Raw genomic sequence first — 20,881 nt, 5'->3', positions numbered from 1 at the left:
AAACTGAAACAGGGCAGAAAGGAGGATGTCCCTTGACTTATCAGCCTACATTAGAGCCATGGTGAACAAGTGGTTACAAGCAACCAGTCAGAAGTCCTGGGTACCAATACAAGGAACAGTGAGTTTGACTGGAGAAGATAAATGTAACCCAGTAGAAGCCAAGTGATACCAGGAGTTAGTTGGACAACTACTATGGGTTTTGAATACCACATGCCTGGATATATCATTCACAGTAGGGATACTGGCAAGATACATGTCAAACCCAACCAATGGGGCATGGAGGGCAGCCATCCACCTGCTTAAGTACCTGAACCAAACCAGTGAGTATAAACTCATATTTGGAGACTGATCGAACAAGCATTCAGGACATGCAATTATTACATACATGGATGCAAATTGGGCATCAGACCCAATGAATGGATGAAGGAGCACCTCAGGGGCCATAACATATGTACATGGGTGTCCTGTCAGCTGGAAATCGCATGTCCAAAAGTGCATGGTGTTATCAGCCATGGAAGCCGAATTCATTGCTGCCTCAGAGGCAGCAAGAGAAGCACTATTCTTCTCCTATCTCCTCAGGGATCTAGAGGCAGGAATGATCCAGCCAACCTTATGTACCAACAGTCAAGGATGTATTCAAGTGAGTAAGGACCCAGCAAAACATTGGAAACTGAAGCACATAGATACCAGGTATCACTTTGTTAGGGACCACATACAGGATGGGGAAATAGCAATCGAATTTGTGAACAACATGGCAGACATCTTAATGAAGCCACTAAAAGGGTTGGCAACATCTCAGCTAGCACAGTCATTGGGACTCGAGATGCCATTGAAGGGGGGAGTTGAAGATGCATTGGCACCACAATGGGATAACGGGGTCTGTGGAGCGTAAGCGAGACCTAAATGAATGTCTAATGGGAAAGGTGTCAGGGGTCTCGCGCCTGAAACCCAGGTCGGTCTGTCAAGATACTTGGTGACTATCAAACTGTGCAACAGCTATTGTCTTGGTATCGGTGACTATCAAGTTGCACAGTGACAGCAGGTGGCGTTCGTTGTATATACTATCATAGGTTTTGGCTGACCTCTGTGGACACTCTGTTCAGGGGTAGCTCGGCACGATCAATATCAATGCTTCGGTTATGATGACACCAAGGTCTGGTGTGAGTGTTGATGATGATGAGGTTGATAACGTTGGTGATAAGGTTGGTGAGTGTTGATGATAAGGAGGTTGATGGTGTTGGTGATAAGGTTGGTGGCGTCAACATGAGTGTCCAGTGTGTTGACTTGATGCTTGAAGTGATCCCCAGACCACAGTGGACTACTGCCTTCGGTTCTATCTATATCCAGACCACTAACCTGCTATAAGGCACCTTCGGACGTCAGGTAGTGGTGATACAACACACACACTACGATGAGGAGCAACCTTGATAGATTGCTGCTATGCTGACTGAAACTAATGTATACTTATGCTGAAGTGATAACTAGTTATATGGTGAGTAGAGTGGATGGGGATCCACTCAACCTTTGATGATGAGAAAGCATGGTTATATACCTCTTCACAGCATCGCCAGTGATGCTGCTCCTGCTCTCTCTCTCCAGAGAGTACCTTCTTCATTGAGTACTGTTCAGGAGGCCTCTCCTCTTGCTTGGCACCCCTGTGTCTCTTGAGCTGTGTCGACTCCTTCGACACTGCTCCTCCTCCTTACTATCCTGCTGCTTGTTTGGCACCCCTGTGCCTCCTGAGTGGTGTCGACTCCTTCAACACTGCTCCTCCTCCTCAGGACCTGCTTGCCGGTGTCCTATACACTGCTCCTTCTCCTTTGACCAGTGACAGTTCCTTTGACTCTTGTCTCTCGAGCCCCTGAGTGGTAACCATCTGAGCTTGGTCCTCTTCGTGGCTGTGCCTGCTCCTTGAGCTTGGTCCTCCTCGTGGCTGTGCCTGGCCCTCCTTGCATGTGGCTTGTGTCCTCCTTTGCATGTGAGTCCATAGGAGTCCATGGTCTCCATGGAGACTGCACTATGACCATGCTCTCTACTGGTATCGACTAGATCTTCGATACCTGTGCTCCTTCCATATGAACCCGTGACCCTCCTGCTACTTGAGCACCCAGGCCCATGACAAAAGGCTGCACACAGTCAGAAATTCATGTGGGATGCACACACATTGCCATGATGACATGCATTGGATAACAACTCAGGGGTGACCAAGAGTGATGACTCATCATGGATAAACATGGGATTGGAAGTGACCATCAGATATATATATACATATATTCATGCACACAGTAGCATACAATGTAAGGATTCAAGAAGTTATATGACTGTGCAGTTGAGCTTGCAAGTAGCTCCAATCTGTCGCATTTCACTTGCCATCTTCAACTGAGGAAGACGGGCCCCAATGATCAACAATCGGTGAGAGTCGGAGCACGATGTCACTGCTGTTTAGGACAGAAACACATACTCAATTGACTAAAGGGGGTATCAAAGTTTTTGCGATTTTAAAAATACGGGTTTTTTGAAAAGCGCGTTTTTGGAGGGAATTTGAACCCCCCCAAGGAAAAGCAGGTTTCCAAAAACATGATGAAATCATACAGCCGATAAAATATGTAACCTAAAAGTAAGCATAGGAAGCATGAATCATATGGCCGAAAGGAGGTGTAACCTAACAGTAATCATATGAAACATAAATTATATGGCCGATAAGAGATGTAACCTAACAGTGAGCATATGATACTTGTCCTGCTCTCATTGCTATCACCCATTGCTTGCTTATATCTTGCTTTCCTCTTCACACAATGCACTCAATGTAATGTTTCATATGGTGGTGAGAAGAGTTGTATTGAACAGCAGAAGAGAGAGTGCCTGTCAGATCATGTAGTGGACTGGCATAACAACTCTGCAGAGATGTCATGAGAATCATTAGTGGAGGAGGTCATGTTGAATGAGCACAAGGAAGAGGGAGTGAGCAAAAGTGCGACGAGAGTGAGGAAAGGAGAGAAGATGTGGAGTGATAAAAAAACTGTGTTTTCACAAATGTGCCTCCTGAGCTGTGTTTTTGAAAATGCGGTTTTTTTTTTCCCTTTGCGGAGCTTATGTAAGCTTTTGCGTTTTTTTGGAAAATGCGCTCTTGAAAAAACCCGGGTTTTTAAAAACGCAAAAACTTTGATACCCCCTTAAAGTGAACGTGGTAAGAGCCTAGTGCCCCCAGCTTGATATATATACATTGAGGCGGCACATGCCGAATGTGGAAGTAAAACCCTACTTAATGATCGAACTTGACAACGAGCGGGACTGTGTTGTACCCGATCTCTGGACAGATCGGTTTCGCCAGATCTCCGATTAGGTTTATGTCAGCACTCATCATCATATTGGATCACTTCCTTCGGCACGCGCTTCACGGTTACAGCTCTGTCAATTGAACCGGCACCGGCCCTTCGGTCTTTCAACCGCATCCGACTGCGAATCGAATGTGCGGGGTTGATACATTCGAATCATTCGCCATCACTCCCCTCTCCTCTTCAACACATCGAAACCTCATTCGGCACTTTGACCATGGCAGACGACAATAACAGCAACGGGGAAGCATCGTCTTCCTCCACTACGATCGCTTCGTTGTCGCCACAAGCAGCAACTTCAGCCGATGACAGATCTCAGATTCTCGCTCAAGCAACACGTTTCCTAACGTCCGCCAACATCTCAGAATTGGCTTCCGACGACGATAAGCGCGAGTTCTTGCGATCTAAAGGCTTGAGCGAAGACGAGATCACTCGCGCTTTTCAGGACGCAAAGTCACCTGTCGCAGGACTCAGCTCCACGCAGCAATCACAAACAACCGGCGATATCGACCCATTCGAGCTAGCCAGACGGCAATTCGACGATCCTCTTCGTGCGGACTCCATCACACCACCCCCAAAATCATACCCCAACTCACCGCTCGCACTGTACCACGATCCACCTGCCTCTACATCAGTCCATTCACATAATGGTAATCCGCAAGGCGCGGCCGATCAGTCGGCGTCGCCTCTCACTCGATACCAGGTGCTGTTGCAGTTCTTCCGCACACTCAGCTACATGATGATGCTCGGCGGCGGTCTTACAGCCATCCTTGTCTCGGCCTTCAGAGCGTATATCCTGCCCAAGATTACGGCCATGTTTGATGCACGCAGTATCGTTCTCAAGCACCATATCGTCCTCTTTGACAAGCTGAGAAGCAACGTCGCTAGCCTCGCAACATACGTGCCCGTTCAGCCAGCGCGCATTGGCGCCGAAGAGAGCAAATCTGCAAACGGCGGGGCTTCATCATCTCTCAAAGGCGTTCTTAAGAAGGTACACTTCCACGACGAGCCGGCACAGAAGGAGAAGGAGAAGGAGGGCGTCAAGTCGACCCAACACGGAAGCGAGACAAAGTCAAAGACCGAGAAAGTTGTGTTGCCAGGCACAGACGTTGTAGTGGATGCAAAGACACCTCTGCTTTCAGAAGCAGGCAAGGAGGACTCGGACGCCGACGCTTCCAGTCAAGATGGAGACGATGCTGAGGCTGGCGCGGCTGCGCCCAAGCTCGAGCATATTGATGTAATGACACCGATCCGCGAGAGCATGGCTCGTCTAGCAGAAGCGCTTAAAGGCGATATATCTGGCCGTCCTTCCACCTCCACTACTACCCCAATCGTGTCAAACTCCACTGCCTCTTCCACGTCCCGCTCCGCCCGAGTTGCTAGTGTAGCAGACGCTGGTTCCGGTTCAGATGAATGGGAAGATGACAATGAAGAAGATCGAACGGACGACGACGATGACGGACTCGAATTCGACCCTTACGGCGCCTATCAGAAGAAGCACAAGCACACTCAGTCTTCCGCAACTACTACTGCTGCTTCAGGTTCTGGCTCCGCCAGCCTCACAGGTCTCAAAGCAGCACTTGTTAGCTTGAACGCAGACATTTCAACGCATGCGTTCGCAGCTGCTTCCTCGTCTTCAACGTATGGTGGAGGAGCATTCAGGTTCGGCCCCGGAACCACGGATGGCAATGCAAGCAGTGCAGAGAGTTCCAAATCAGGCGATCTGGGACAAGTTAAGGCGGAGATCCGAAGTCTGAAAGGTCTGCTGTTGAGTAGAAGGAACTTCCCGAGTTATAATGCTCGTCCGCCACCGTTGCCGTCGGCCATGCCGGATGCTAGAACTTCGTCAGCAGTTGTATAGCACCATAATTGACACTGCAATGCAGCCATTTAATATCAGCAGAGTTGATGCATTACGAAGATAGAACTGAATTGAGGTGCTGATGCCGATGATGGAACGATGATGGAACGAGATGATACAAATGCTGTGCGCTGAAAAGCGGACGATGAGGAGAATCTGGTAAAGAGCGTAAAGACCTGGAGAAAAGTAAAGGTGGAAGCTTGATATGGTGCTACGCTTTTGGGTACCGGAAGCATCAAGTTTCGCCTTCGCCTACGCCGTACCTGGCGAAGATGGCTTGCGCTGGGAGTTGTTCGATCTCGGCGATCTGTATGGCATCGCAAAATATGTGAGGTGGCGAATGTCAGTTGATCATCACACTGTTGAAAGCTGTAGCTGGAGTCAAGGGTGCCTACCTTGTCAAAGATGAGCTGAGCTGCGTCCTTGACGCTGTTGTACTGGTTCAAGAGCTGCGTGTACTCGGCGACAATTTGCTTGGGTTGCTGTTCAGGTAAGCCTTTGGCCGTGCGGGCTGCATTGTGCCTTGCTAGTCGATCGCTGTTACATCCACATGTATACAAGTAAAGGGATGTGGTCAGCATCTCAGGATCAGGTTTTCCAGCAATCGTGCGTTCAGACTGACCTGAGGATGAGCTCAAGCTCGTCAATCTCCTCTTGCATATCGGACGTGCTCATTGTGCGCAACTCCCGGGCAGCGGAGGAGGCAGCGGTGGCAGCAGAGGGGGTAGAGGGCGTATCGCTTTCTCGTTGTGACGCTTGAGTTCCAGACACGGTTACAGAGGTGAACGTAGTAGGATGTGTTGTCGGAAGGGGTTTGCTCCTGTTATCGAGCCCACTGAGAGGTTTGAACGGGGTCTTGAGAACAGCGCCCGAATCGTCTGGACGAGGTCTCTTGGCAGGTGTCCAAGACCCTTTGGCTTGCGCCTTTGAAGGCGAAGCTGCTCTCCTCATTGCGTTCAGATTTCAGCTTTGGCGCAAGCAATCTTCGAGCAGCAGCTCTACATCTGGTCTAATGGAAGTAGTGAGGCAAGAGATGCTTCCAATATCAGTGACTTGAGAGGAGAGAGGGAAGGTCCAGGAAAGTTGACGCAGCAAAAACATACTGCGGGAGCGCGCAGCTGTCAAAAAGCGAGGAGTAGGTCTGAGCGTTCCGAAGGGGCGTCCCCACCAAGCCCTGTTCCCACGCTTCTCGGCATCTCACCTTCGATCGTCGGCACATCCATCCTTGACTGCCACCTTCATCTGACGATAGACAAGCAAATCCGAGCTGCGTGATAACGCTTCTCTCAGCCTACCTTTGTGGTCGAAGACATATAAGATCGCGATGCCCTCTTCACAAACTTTCCTCTCTTCCCCCATCACTTCTCGCCTTTCGAGGTTCGGTCATGGTCTCTGCATCTTTGTGGCTGTTAGTCGGATCTTGTCGAAGAAGATCACTCCGAAAGAGGACCAACTTTGGCGAGGCCTAGCTAACAGCCACGAACATGCAGAGAATGTGATTGACGCTGCCGCGACACCCAGGCTTACAATGCCAATGCCGGAGACGCCAGCTTTCACTATCGATCGACAAGTTCCAACTCGTGCTTAGGGGAACGAAGGCACATAGACAATGGAACTGATCAAACTACTTCTTTTTTTCTTTCTTTTTCGATTGACTACATGGAAGCGATCAATATCGGAGCATGAAACACAGCAAGGAAGCAAGAGGTATCTTCGAAGCCACAATGCTTAGTAGTCGTTGTTGTTATTGTTGCTCGAGCTGTAGGAATCGCTATTGCCGCCATAGCCGCCGCTGCCACCACGAGCAGACGAGCCGTAAGAATCGTTGTTGTCATCGTTGTTACCATAGCCGCTGTTGCCGCCACGGTTGCCGGAAGATCCATAGGAGTCCTCGTCCTTGTTGCTGCTACCAAAGCTGCCGCTGTTGCCACTTCGACCACCGGACGAACCGTAAGAGTTGTCGTTGTCGTTGCCATATCCGCTGCTGGTGTTGCCAGCTCGGCCGCTGGAGCCGTAGCTGTCGCCGTCATCATTGTTGCGACCAGACGATCCGTAGCCAGACGAGTTGTTTCCACCGCCGTAATTGTCATCGTTGTTGTTGTTGCGGCCCGAGGATCCGTAGGATGAGGAGTCGTTGTCGTTGTTCGATGAGGAGTTATAGCTGTCTTTGTTCGATGAGGAGTTATAGCTGTCGTTGTTCGATGATGAGTTATAGCTGTCGTCGTCGTTGCGTCGCGACGATCCAAAGCCACCACTGCTGTTATTGTTGTTGCCGCCATACGACGAAGAATCGTTGTCGTCGTTGTTCTTGTTGCCGCCAGTGAACTGGTTGAGCAGGTTCTTACCCTGGTCAGAGCCAGCAAACTCCTTAGCCTTGTTAACGAAGCCTTCCATGTTGGAGATTGGATTGTGTGTGATATGCGTCTGGGGGGTTGGGGTTTAGATGTTTGTGTGAGACATATTCTGCGAATTTGAGACGAAGCGACTATATATGCTTTCCTGGAAAGGCGGCTAGGCCAGTGAGAAGTGACGTGCCAGCCTGTGGGTTCGCTTCGCCACCCTTGAGCACCTGAAAGTACAGCATTTTCGCAGAGATTCAGATCAGACAGGCCAAACGTGTCTGCCCCGCGCTTAAGGCCCAGAAAGTAACAACTGTGCCGCTTGTGCACGTTGCGTGATACGAGTTGCTCCGTGCGCACAACGACTCTTGCTCATTTGCCGCCAAAGTGACGTTGGAGCGGCTTCGTCATGGATTATCCCTGTTTGCACAAGCGAGGAAGGGCGTGGGTACCATTCACACGCTGTCTTCCCGAAGTCAGAAGGGGCTCGGCTGCAGAAGCAAGGTGCCGGCACGCTTTCTTTCTAACTTAACGAGAGTCTTTTAAGCACCGGCATTTCGACCACGCCGCCCAACGCATCATGCTGGCGAACGAGATGCTGCAACCATGCTCACATTCCGAGCAGCTTTCCGCTTTCGAACCTGCTTGCCTTGCCTTATCGTGTTCACACTGCTCCCTTACAGCTCAGAGGTGTTGGGTTGCTTCGAGCTGTTCGTTGGGTCGGCTCATCAGCCGTTTGGACGCGCACAGGGCAGCAAGCATCTGACTGTTGATGTGCTGCTATGCAGCGGCAAACCTCAGCATCTTCTTTTCACGACATTACACGGGCGGACTGTGGATCCTTCTCGCAGCGCCCTGACGGAGACAGCCTCAGGGTGAAGAAAGGATGAGCTTGATCGCGCCAGGGCAAAGCTCAATCATGTTGGACAATGGTGGTTGGGATTGTGCGTGCACGGAGCTTCAATTTCACCTCGCTCCGACTTCCGTGCTTCTTGCTCATGCTCCGCATGGCAACCCTTCGATGTGTGTTCAGGCTGTGCACGGCGTTGACTCTCCTGAAGACAAGGTTCGGCCCAGCGAAGCAGGCCTCTTGCGTTCTGGGACATGGTCTCGACCTCCCTTCCACGACTTTGCTATTCTGGCCGTGCTGTAGCAAGTCAATATGATCATGAGGGTGATGAGACGATGATGCAAGTAACGTCCTCTCAGTCACATCCTAGGCATGCCTAAGCTCTCCAATGACCTGTCAATCTGGTCATTGCAGTTCCTCCTCCGACGTTGAAAGACGGCGACCGATCGGACAGCGGAGTTGATGTTGAATCGCCGCCTGCCTGTCCCAATGCTTGTCTTATCGTTAACTTTTGTGTGATACAAAGCCGACCTTATACAAACAAAGTTCCAGGCGAGTGGCTAATTTTCTCTACTCACGGTGATCCCATGCAGCCAGTGCCAACTTGGCCCCATTTTGCGCACCGCTGTCTGATGAGATCATGCCTGTGAGAATAGGCTATAGTTGCCGAAAGAGCATCTGCTGAGAAGGTTCTTTGCGTCTGGATGCAATGCCCTGTGAAGGTAAGTGTCTAGGCCCACTCCTTGGGCACGCCATTTTGCCGGCCTTGTTCGTGCCCAAGTAGCTGCTCGGCCGGTTGACGCTCTTGATTGAGGTTGAAGTCGAGAGATCAACATCGGGGTCAGTCTGTACTTCCTCCCGACCGAGTTCAAGGGATGATGTTCAGCATGGTATTCGTGGACGTGTGCATACAGTATCTCTCCTATCAGGCTACCGGGCTCACGTATACTGACACGCATCCGGCATGGTCTTCTACACCTAGGTTAAGCGAAGTAAGCCTGTCTATTGAGCGAACAAAGGTAGATGAGCTCGATTCAACGCGGCGTCAAGATGCTACCACGTCGAGAAGACGTGTTTATGCCTTTCTCTGACTGCCGATACAGAGCAGCTGCCTTGACCCTGCCTTGTCCATGCCCTACGAGCGTTCGCCAAAAGGCATCTTTGACATCCGCACCGGTGTCGCATACGACGCTCGAGCAGCAACAGCAGTAGCCATGAACATAAGGCTCGTCTTCTCATCTCACTGACTTTCTGGCAAGGTGATGGAGGTGCTGGTTGTCCGTGCTTCCGGCAGCATTGGCGGGATGATCCTTCGATACTGCTTGCAGAGGAAAGAGATCACCACTGCCATTGCCCTGGCGCGCAGACCGCTTTTGCTCAAGACAACAGCAGTGGAGAGTGAACCTGCTTAGAGCGGCTTTCGATCTGCCAAATGGCGGTCTGACTTTACGGAACTTTCCCGAGGCAGACGACCGAGCCATTGGACTTTGCATCCAAGAACATCCCTGATAGCGGTCGTCGTTGATGTCACCAGGAGACGCACAGAACCGAGACTTGCTTGCGTTGACATGCGCAGGCTGCAGGTGTCCTGAGCTGATCCGTAGGGACCTTTCGAGGAACACATGGTGAAGCATCGGCCGATCGGACTTGCTAAAAACCCGATTTGGCGAAATTGGCATCATCTCTGCTCCAGGGATTTTAGGTCGCCTTTTCAGAAGCATCATTTCCCATCTAATTTCCATCACCAAAAAAAAAAAAAAAAAAAAAAAGGTGTGAAAAAAAGGGTCGAAATTTGCCATCTTAGTGCGCCATTATGTGAGATCGGCTCGGACTGAATTTTGGAGTGTGGCCTTAATCACCCGATTCGGCATCAACAGATCTTCCAGATTCCGAAGCTGCAGTGAGAAGGCTTCCATGTCCAAACGAACACACAAGCCAAGTGTGTCTAAGGGACGTGAGAACCAGTGTTGTCCTTGCATTGTCGTTGGTCTATGATCTGCCAGCACGACACCGATACTGTAGCCTGGGGCTCGCCTTTCTAGCCATGCACCTTCGCTCTTCCATGCCGCGACGGGACGAAGGAAGAAAAAAGAAAAAAGAATAAAAGAAAAAAAGAAAAAAAAAAAGGGAAAAAAAAAGGAAAAAAAGGAAAAAAAGGAAAAAAAGGAAAAAAAAGGAAAAAAAAGGAAATGGCAGCCTGCGAGGAGGTGAGAGGTGGACGACTTTAACACGCTTTCGCCTCTCTGACGCATCAATCAGCTTGGAAGACGGCGGCGGTGCTATCTCAACTCCAAATATCCGCCCACACAAAATATCGCACATCCCAAGCGCCAATATCAGACTCGGGCTGACTGCCGTGCAGACATGATTGTAACGAGTGTGTGACTTCAACTCTGCGCCTGCCTAAACAGTCCGCCATCTGAAAACGAGGCCAAGCAGGCTTCTTACCTGGCCTGGCCTGTTCCTTTTTGCGAGCAGGATCTGAGCGAGGTGAGAGAAAGACACAGTCGCGAGAGCGAGATCAGCCAGCTCAGTCAATCAGTCAGCCAATCAAGCAAGCTCATTCCAATTCCTCTCGTCTCACATTCGACTCAATTCTGCCATTCTCTCGAGAGGTCGGTGCTCACGCTACCCATGAAGCGTGCAACTACATTTCCGCAACTCAGCTGAGCTCTACCACATCGCTCGCTCGCTCGCTCGCCCGCCCGCCCCTCGTCGCATCTGCACTAGGCTCACGCTGCGGTTTCATTCATCCCCCCTTCCCACCAACCACACACCTCGGTCACGACACCACTACCACCACCAGCTATCACCGTTCCCCTGAATAGCTGCAAGTGCTCCGTGCCTGGGCAAGCAGCATCACGCAACCGCAAGACCTGCCACTCCGAAGGAATCCACAGCCGTTGCTCTCTCGCATCAGCGATACTTGGCCCTCAGGCAAAGCTGACGGACCACCTATCAGACGCTTTTCTGGGCCCAACGGTGCTACACACGGGAGCTGCTACCTCGCATACAATTGCTACTATCATCTCCCCGTCAAGCTAGGACATGAGTGGAGAGGATCGAGGCTCGGCGTATCGCTACGCTGGGCGCCCCTCGGCTTACCCTGCTGACGGCTATGGACGATACGAACCTGGTCTCAAGAGCTCCATCCCCTCACGATCATTCGACAGGACGCACCCAGAGGAGCCGTATGAGCGTCGCCTACCCGAACGCGTTCATCCTGCCTACAACACTGCTCCTTCCTATGCCGATCCTTCTCATCATCCCCCTCCACCGCCAGAGTATCGTCGACCGCCTCAGCCAACCTATCGCTACGAGCAAGACTATCACCGCCGCCCGACAGCACAGCAGCGCTCTGAATACGCAAATGACTATCGCCGCCAACCTCTCCACAGCAATCCTTACCGAGACATTGACGATAGAAGGGCGTATGGTGAAGTGAGATCCGACCCCTACGCCTCGCATTCTCACCACGCCTACGCAGATCCATATCAGTCAGATCCAGTTCATGACCTCGATAAGCGCCGACACGCGCCTGCATCTGCACCGGTTGCCTACGACAGGTATGGGGTGAGAGAGGGTTCACGCCCTATCGCCGACGTGCGTCAAGTTGTGCAAGAGCCTGCCTACCGCAGGGAGGAGTACGATGCCTATGCTCGCGAGATCCAGCCTTCCTATCGACAAGGTGCTCCACGGTCCCCCGTGCTTCCGCCTCGGCCAGTTGTGCATGCACACGAGCGCAAAGAAGGCCTGCCGCCCCGCGACTACGAAGAAGCGCCAGCCCGCTATGCAGAGCCACGTCAGGAACCCGAGTCCCCGCCCAGACCATCAATGTCGATCTTCAACATGCTCAATGATCGCTCAGCCAATGGTGGTAGCGCTGCCTCGGTTCATTCGAGCCCGGCCAAGTCGGTCGCCGCTGCTGAGACAGATGCATACACATCAGCCTTGCCAGCAACCAGCCGTAGCTCTCGTGCGGCTTTCGACCCAGCCAGAGAATATGCCAACAGTACAGCACGAAGCGCTGCCGCCTGTTCGCGCAGTCGCGAAGGACGATCGCGCAGGCTTGGCTTCATTCCCGATCCCGAAGACGAGCCATCACTCGCACGTCAATCCTCGGTCAACAGGATGTCAATTGACGGTCCATCTGTTCGCGTCAAGCATGAAGAAAGGGCCGCCTCGTTGCATTCGTCTGCACCTGTCGAGACGTCGCCTGTAGAGCCCTTGCAAGACAACAAACCGTCCGACGCATTCTTCGCAAAGGCTTCAGCGCTCGAAAGCTCGACCCTTTCTGGGAACAAGGCAGACAACGCCCATCCATCTTCAAAGTCAGCTCCGGCCAAGACACTTCTCAAGCTCCGCAACACTCCCCTGCCAGCATCCAAGAGCAACGCGAGCTTCCTCGCACCTCCACCGCCTGCAAAGAAGCATCGCGATCCCGATGGCTGGGAAAGCGATCTCTCAAATGGCGAGAATCAAGCAGTATGGCAACTTGAGCTCGACGATTATGTCTTCGACATGCGGGAGCGCATGCGACTCATCGAAGATGCTTTTGAGGCAACTCTGCATGAGAAGCACGTCGAGGTTGAGAAGCGTCTGGCACGCGCCTACGAGGGTCGACACTTTGCAATCATTCGACAGCTGCGCATCCGCGAGCAGCAAGAGGCTTCGCAGAGGGACGCTGAGCGCCGCAAAGACCATGTGCGACAGCAGCGTGACCATGAGATCGATCTCGAGCTTCTCGATACTCTAGACGATGGCCAACCAGGCAAGAAGAGGAGAGGAGGCCACGATGGTGATGATGAAGTCGACGAGCTTCTCCAGGGCGACGAAGATGACGACAGCGACGACGTTGCGCTTGCCGACATTGCTGCCCGTGCCAACGGCTCCAAGGCCAACATCATCAAGCTCAAGCGCAGCAAGGGCAAGCTCGGTTCTGTCGATCCTCGAAGCAAGAAGCGCAGACTCGATGGCGGCGCAGCTTCATCCTCAGCTCCTGGTTCGGACGCCGACTCGACACTTGCCGACCTCGCTGACATGGAGGGGGACGATTCGGTCTTTGCCTCTCGTCAAGGTTCCCCCACATTGGACGACGCCAGCTTTGCTCTGGACTTGGACGCCGCTGGCAAAGTGCCTATCGACGCACGTCGAGCACAGCAGCTCGAAGATGCACACCGACGCATCTGGTCCACTATCGCCAAGCGTGATATCCCCAAGGTGTACAGGACCGTCCTGGCCAGCTCTTCAAGTAAGACCATGTATTGGCGACGTCTGTCGAGCGTCGTTCAGCGAGAGGCCAAGCGAGGTGCTGCGCGTAACAACAAGACGGTCAAGGATGTTCAGCTCCGAGCCCGTAAGGTCATGCGTGAGGTGCTTGTCTTCTGGAAGAGGAACGAAAAGGAAGAGCGCGAACTGCGCAAGAAGGCCGAGCGCGAAGCCGTCGAGAAGGCCAAGAAGGAGGAAGAAATGCGTGAGGCCAAGCGACAGGCGCGCAAGCTCAACTTCTTGATCTCACAGACCGAACTTTACAGTCACTTTATTGGAAGCAAGCTGAAAACCGCCGAGGCCGAAGAGTCCGAGGAGACAGCCGGAAGCAGCAAGATCATCGACCCCAATGCACAGCCATCTGATGCCACTGTTCCTCCCATCAATCCCCATGCTGAGGTTGCGGACGCCGAAGCAAGGCTCGCCGAGCTTGACGAAATCAACTTTGACGACGACGACGAGAGCAACCTGCGCGCCCACGCTGCCCGCAATGCTCAGGAAGCAGTGCGTCTCGCCAAGGAGAAGGCACAAGCTTTCGACGTCGCAGCGGCCGAAGAACGGAGACGAAATGAGGCTGCTGCTCGTGAACGCGAGGGGCTGGATGCAGGTCCCGGCAAGCAGATTGAGGAGAAGGACCTGGGCAAGGCCTTCGATTCAGACGACATGAATTTCCTCAACCCGACGTCGATGGGACAGAGCGACGTCAAGCAGCCCAAGATGCTTACAGCCCAGCTCAAGGAATACCAGCTGAAAGGTCTCAATTGGCTCGCCAACTTGTACGAGCAAGGTATTAACGGTATTCTTGCCGACGAGATGGGTCTCGGTAAGACAGTCCAGTCCATCTCCCTCATGGCCTACCTTGCCGAGGTGCACGACATCTGGGGTCCTTTCCTTGTCATCGCACCCGCCTCTACCTTGCACAACTGGCAGCAGGAGATCAGCAAGTTCGTCCCCACGCTCAAAGCTTTGCCGTACTGGGGCAATGTCAAGGATCGTGCCGTGCTGCGTAAGTTCTGGAACCGCAAGCAGATCTCGTACAACCGGGATGCTCCCTTCCACGTACTCGTCACCAGTTATCAGCTGGTGGTCTCGGATGAGAAGTACTTCCAGCGAGTCAAATGGCAGTACATGATCCTCGACGAGGCACAGGCTATCAAGTCGTCGAGCAGTATCAGGTGGAAGACCTTGTTGGGTTTCAACTGTCGTAACAGATTGCTCCTCACAGGTACACCCGTGCAAAACTCAATGCAGGAGCTTTGGGCGCTTCTTCATTTTATCATGCCTTCGCTCTTCGACTCGCACGACGAGTTCAGCGAATGGTTCTCCAAGGACATTGAGAGTCATGCCGAGCAGAAAGGCACCCTCAACGAGCACCAGCTTCGACGTCTGCACATGATCTTGAAACCATTCATGCTGCGTCGTATCAAGAAGAACGTGCAGAACGAGCTGGGCGACAAGATCGAGATCGATGTCTTCTGCGACCTCAGCGCGCGTCAGAAGATGCTCTACCGCGGTCTTCGAGCCAACATCTCGGTGGCCGAGCTTATGGATCGTGCAACATCGAACGACGAAGCTGGTCTCAAGAGTCTGATGAACCTTGTTATGCAGTTCCGTAAGGTTTGCAACCATCCAGAGCTCTTTGAGCGAGCAGACGTCCGAGCACCTTTCGCTCTAGCCGACTTTGCCCGCTCAGGTTCTTTGGCGCGCGAAGGCGACTTGCTCAACTTGCCTGACTCGACCACCTCATTGATCGAGCTGCAGGTGCCGAAGCTTCTGGTCAGAGAGGGCGGTCTCTTCGACCTGCCTGGTCACAATAGTCGCAAAGGGTTCGACACAGGCTACTTGCAGAACCTGTTCAACATCTGGCGGGCTCCTCACATTTACGAATCGTTGCAGCAGCAGCGTTCTCCGTTTGCCTCGTTGCCATTGATCGGCGTATCCTCGTTCGATGCCGAAAGAGCCTTCCGTAGCACCGGCATCAAGCGCATTCTAGCTGCAGCAGCAGATGAACGACGTTGGCGCTCGATCGAAGCTTTCGCAAGCGACGACGAGTTTGCTGCTGCTTCTATCCGACCCATTGCCAAGATGCTTCGACCGATGCCGACCAACTCGGGCAGAGCGCCTTCGCTGCTGATGCCGTTGGAAGAAGTGTCCGCTGACTACCGCCGACATTCTTACCTGGCCAAGGATTCAGCCCGTGCCGTGGTCGCACCAGCTGTGGCGCCGCCCATCCGACTATACAGCAATGACGGACCCTTCATGCAGGCCCAGGAACGCTTTTCACACGACCCACAGGTCTCGGCGACGTTGTTCGGTCTATCCCTTGAAGGGCGTGAATCGGTCAAGCGCGTGGAAGAGCTGCAGCGCGAGCTGCCAGACGTGCCTCCGCAAGGTGTGATGCGTAACTCTTCCATTGATCAGCTACCCTACAACGGCATGCAGGTCCCGCAGATGAACAAGCTTATTGTCGACTCGAGCAAGATGGCCAAGCTGGACGAGCTGCTCAGGGAGCTCAAGGCCAATGGCCATCGAGTCTTGATCTACTTCCAGATGACGAGGATGATTGATTTGATGGAAGAGTATCTCATCTACCGCCAGTACAAGTACCTGCGTTTGGATGGTGCTTCCAAGATCTCAGATCGACGAGACATGGTCACGGACTGGCAGACCAAGCCAGAGCTCTTCATCTTCCTGCTGTCAACCAGGGCCGGTGGTTTGGGTATCAATCTCACGGCAGCCGATACCGTCATCTTCTACGATCACGATTGGAACCCCTCGAACGACTCACAGGCCATGGACCGAGCGCATCGTCTCGGCCAGACCAAGCAGGTGACGGTCTACCGTCTCATCACCAAGGGTACCATCGACGAACGCATTGTTCGCCTTGCGCGAAACAAGAAGGAGGTGCAGGACATTGTCGTCGGTACCAAAGCTTACAGCGAGACAGGGATGGCCAAGCCGCAAGAGATCGTCTCGTTGCTGCTCGACGACGACGAGCTTGCCGAGTCGATGCTGCGCAAGAAGCAGGCCGAAGAGGCACAGAATGCGCAGGACAAGGCCGACTCTGCAAGGGCCATGGTGGCCAAACGTCGACTCAACAAGGATCGCGCCGCGGCTGCAGCTCGATCACCTGGGCCGGCGGCCAATACGCAATGGTCGCTCGAGGATGACGAGGACGACTTCTTTGGCGCTCGTCCACCTAGCAAGGGTGACACAGACACGGGCGAGACCACGCCGCAGCCTCAGTTAAAGAAGCGCGGTGGAGCATCGTCGTCGAAGCGTGGCAGGGTGAGCGAGGCAGTGTCGGAACGCATGACGCCTCTTGACTTGGACGGTGACGTCTCGATGGAGCCATCGCCCTTGAAAGCTGCGCCAGGAAAGCGAAAGTCCAAGAGCCATCGCAAGAAGACGGTCGATGAGCTGGCCGGCCTTGATCTGGATTAGGCGGCTCTCACATATTGCCCGAAAAGCATAGCATCACTCGCAGGTTGTCGCAAATTGCAATCGCATTCACATTGGTTTCCTTCGTCTGACTTGACTGTGACTTTGCATGATGATCAAAGGCAATTATGTTGAAGTGCGAGCAGCAGTGCACATGAGATCTGCTTCCTGACAGCCGTGCAGATCTCAGCGGAGTCGCTCGCAAGGGCAATGACGTGAAACAGGTGATTTGAGTGGGATCGCTAGCACCTCGAACTGAAGGCTCTCGATGTTGTGTTTTTGCATGATACGACTCGGACTGTGGAAGCAGTTCTTCCGAAAGATGCAGCGCAAGATCAAGTAAGATTTGCCACCCGGGTACGTAAAGCCTGCAAGCCACTTTTCTCTCTTGATCTTCTCCTTTGGCCTGTAAGAACGTTGGTGGCGGACCAATCAAAAGCGATTGTTAAGAGAACATGAACTCGCCAACTCGCGCCAGACTGCAATTGCGTTTCTGTAGCACTGAATTTGAAGGAGGTGTTGTTTGCTTGCATCTGACTCTACTGTGCTCTTTGCTCCTCCTTTGCAGTGATACTACAGGTTTACGCATTTGGACGTTTCATTTCACAGTGACCAGAGTGAAAAGGTGATATGGAAAAGGATATGGAAAAGGATCGACACCTTCCGTGGTGCCAGCACACAAAGGCGGAAGTGACCCTTTCTGGCTGCGGACAATACGATGGAGTTAAAGGTGGGATGGCAGCTTAAACCCGGTGAACAATGGCAGAGCAGGTGTGATGGTGCAGGATACAATGAGCAAGACGATGGAGAGACAGCAGGAGGAGAGCAATCTTGCTCGACTGAGCCGTGAAGGCTAGAAGGGGGAGCTTGGTTGGGATCATGCCATACAGTGAGCTCTGTCCTTTGTTTCTTGAGTCTTGAGCCTGGGCGCACTGGCTCTGAGGCAATCGCAGGTGTGCAGAAGGGGCAGTGAAATGCTGGCCGGAAAAAAGAACAGAATGAGACAAAAGGAGACGAATTTTGCTGCAGTAAGGGTAGAAGCCGATGCGGGATCCAGGTTTGACTTTGTGAACAAGCTTGCTTTCCCAGGGAAATCGGCCGTTCTGTGTGGTCCAGGGCCGAGGGAAGAGATGAGAAAGCGTTGGGTTCCTTTGGCTCTATGTAAAAATCCAAGTGCACTGTATGTGGTGATGTATGATTGCATTCATATATGCCCTGCTCTACTTGATCATACTTGCTCTGCATTGCAACAAACCAGTCTATCGAAGGAGGCGATTAAGTGCACTTTTGACTAGTGGAAACTTGAACCCTTCGGAACTGTGCCGACTTTCATTATGAGCAAGAGCGGATCAACCGATCGCGTACCTGATCAAAGAGGAGGAAGCAAGGCGAAAAAATGGTCCACGCCTTGAACGACAATAGGTGTGAGGGAGCAACCGGCCTGCCCGATGCTAACAAGATCGTTGTGATCCTTCGAATGGCTCGAACGAAAGAGTTGCTTCTTCTGGCATGCAGATCACGATTCGTAAGCGACGCTGCGTGTGCCTGACTCTGTGTGAAATTTGTCGTGGCGAGACCACTGATGTTCAGTGTGCCTGTTTCCCGTTTCCTGCTCGCTCCTCATTCTTCTTGCTTGACAAGCTCAAGATAGATATTTGGATCTCAGCGTATGCTGAACACTGTACGGATCACATATGTGCAAGCGCTATCGCCTGCTATCTTCCACTTGACTGAAAGCAGGGTCTCGACGGAATTGGGGACCGCTTCTGTCGAGCCCACCTGCCTTAGGACAAAGTGGGCAGAGGGAAAGTTGCATGCTTTATGAAACGCATTGCCGAAAGAGGCGATTTGCAAGTACAATATACTACACAATTGTATTACAACAACAAACCTGGATGAATCGGTCAACGGGACTTGGACGATCGCATACTTGGGAATTGCCTTTGACCGAGGCACAGAGAAAGCAGCATCTCTCTCTTCTCGTGCTGTCTTTCCGAGGCACTTTTTTTTTTCTTCTTTTTTTTTTTCTTTTCGAAATCAGAGCAGGAGAAGAAGGGACAGGAAAAGTGGACGGAGTTGAATTTTCACTCGTGTCAAACTTCTGTTCCGCTTGTCAGTTCATGCCTTTTTGCAATTTGCTGCACTTTATCAGAGGCACGGCTAGTTGCCGTCTCTTTGTGCCCTCGCTCGGATTCTAGCCCACCTTGGCCTAAAATGGTTTGACAGCTTGTCAAGCCGAGACTGACGAAAAGCCCCGTTTCTGATTCTGTGAAAGAGAAATCCGATTAATTGAAAAGGCACAGTCCCGCGCCTCTCGAATCGATTGAACTAAGTTAGCAGAGATCGAGGCAAGAAGGTGTCACGCGTTGAAGCGATGCGCCACTGTTCAGGCAAGCCCTTTTTCCATCAACTTCGGAGGGCCGAGTGAAAGAGAGGAGAGAGAGAGAAAGTGCCTGCTCAATTGAATGTGCATAGAGGCGAGCCGCTTTTCCCATGTAACTCTCAGGGCCCAGCCTTTTCCGTCTCGAATTCGAGTCTTTTCCTTTGTTGAAGATAGCATTGTGACACTGTGGAGACCAGACTGCCAGCGCCAGTGCTAGATTCGGATTTGTCTAGGACTGGCACATGCCTTGCTTTGCTTTCTGATTTTCTATTGCGAGATGCTCGGGCAGAAGGTTTGTCTACAAGAGAACAATCGCAATCCATCTCTCAACTTTGCTTCGCCGAGGCCTCCCGGGGCCTATGCATGACAGCAATCAACAACAAGGCACTGTAGCACTCTTGCTATGTAACTTGGGCAACTGATGATTGCAGGACTGGGCATTCACTGACGCTCTTTGTTCGGTTCCTGGATCGTTTCAAAGTGGCCTCTTCCCATACATCGTCGGAGTTGGAGGGAAACACTTGCTAATCACGCTTCTTTTCTTGTTTGACCAGCTTTATGACAGTACTTTCGCTGTTCTCCTGCTACGTCCGGTAACCCTTCCTCCGCCTCTACTTTTTGTATTCGCTTTTTGCACTTGTTAATGATGAAACTTGAAGGTGTTCCTTGTTTTGAAATGGAGGTCAACACTGCTATTGTTTCCTTACTGCCGCTCAACCGCCATGTGGGAAACACAGCCCATCCGCGCAGGCCGTCTCACTTTCCCCTTTCGATTCTCACTCTTCCGTCCTGTTCCTTTCAGTGCTGCACCTCTCCCTCTCTTGCGTCCGTTTCTGTTTCGTTCCTGTTCCTGGCTCTCGAGAGCATACAGCACTGTACTCTTCTGTTTTACAAAGTTCCACCGTAATTTCCCACTCTATTCGACCCTTTGGTCGGCCTTCTGTCTGCCAATCCGGTCCCCGTGGAATCCTCTCCTACTCCGCATCCTTCTCAACTGCCGCTCTCTACTCTGTCGTATCCTCTGCTCTTCTGCTTTGGTCTTCCATCCTTCAACCTCCTCCTTTTCTCGTGTCGTGGCCCCATCGTCGTCGTCGTCGTTTTCTTCCGCCTCCTCCTATGCTTGCTGCTAATCTGCTTTCTGGCACAGCTTCGTTCCCCGCTCCTTCTGCTCAGCTACCCTCTTTCGAATCATTCACATCCCTTTGTGCCTGTGCCATGAGAACACTCAACTTCAAAGTTCCGTCTCCGACCGCGGCCAAAAAGGTCGTACCGACCTGGATCCGCCTCCTTGTTTAGACGTTTTGCCTCTCTTCCCCTTTCCTCTTCACCTTTCCCTTCCCCTTCCTGATACACTCTCCGTCCACTTCCGCTGCTCGTCGTCCTTCCCCTCTTTGTCTCAACTCA

General features: G+C 52.3%; 4 protein-coding genes across 4 annotated transcripts; 2 read left to right on the top strand and 2 right to left on the bottom strand.

Moving 5' to 3' along the window:
- Window positions 1–3,552: 3,552 nt before the first annotated feature.
- Window positions 3,553–5,196, top strand: UHO2_00676 (uncharacterized protein; the record flags this gene model as incomplete). Its single annotated transcript, XM_041557296.1, has 1 exon — window positions 3,553–5,196. One exon carries the CDS (start codon window positions 3,553–3,555, stop codon window positions 5,194–5,196), a length of 1,644 nt encoding a protein of 547 aa, XP_041413230.1.
- Window positions 5,197–5,431: 235 nt separating this feature from the next.
- UHO2_00675 (uncharacterized protein) lies at window positions 5,432–6,147 on the bottom strand (the record flags this gene model as incomplete). The annotated part of the gene is made up of 3 exons (XM_041557295.1): window positions 5,432–5,503; window positions 5,592–5,733; window positions 5,819–6,147. 3 exons carry the CDS (start codon window positions 6,145–6,147, stop codon window positions 5,432–5,434), a joined length of 543 nt encoding a protein of 180 aa, XP_041413229.1.
- A 777-nt stretch (window positions 6,148–6,924) lies between these two features.
- Window positions 6,925–7,590, bottom strand: UHO2_00674 (uncharacterized protein; the record flags this gene model as incomplete). Its single annotated transcript, XM_041557294.1, has 1 exon — window positions 6,925–7,590. One exon carries the CDS (start codon window positions 7,588–7,590, stop codon window positions 6,925–6,927), a length of 666 nt encoding a protein of 221 aa, XP_041413228.1.
- Window positions 7,591–11,433: 3,843 nt separating this feature from the next.
- Window positions 11,434–17,097, top strand: UHO2_00673 (uncharacterized protein; the record flags this gene model as incomplete). The annotated part of the gene is made up of 1 exon (XM_041557293.1): window positions 11,434–17,097. One exon carries the CDS (start codon window positions 11,434–11,436, stop codon window positions 17,095–17,097), a length of 5,664 nt encoding a protein of 1,887 aa, XP_041413227.1.
- Window positions 17,098–20,881: the final 3,784 nt, after the last annotated feature.

This window comes from Ustilago hordei, assembly GCF_900519145.1.
Source record: "Ustilago hordei strain Uho2 genome assembly, contig: UHO2_contig_01, whole genome shotgun sequence".
NCBI classification, from domain to species: Eukaryota; Fungi; Basidiomycota; class Ustilaginomycetes; order Ustilaginales; family Ustilaginaceae; genus Ustilago; species Ustilago hordei.
This window is presented reverse-complemented; position numbering and strand designations above follow the sequence as displayed.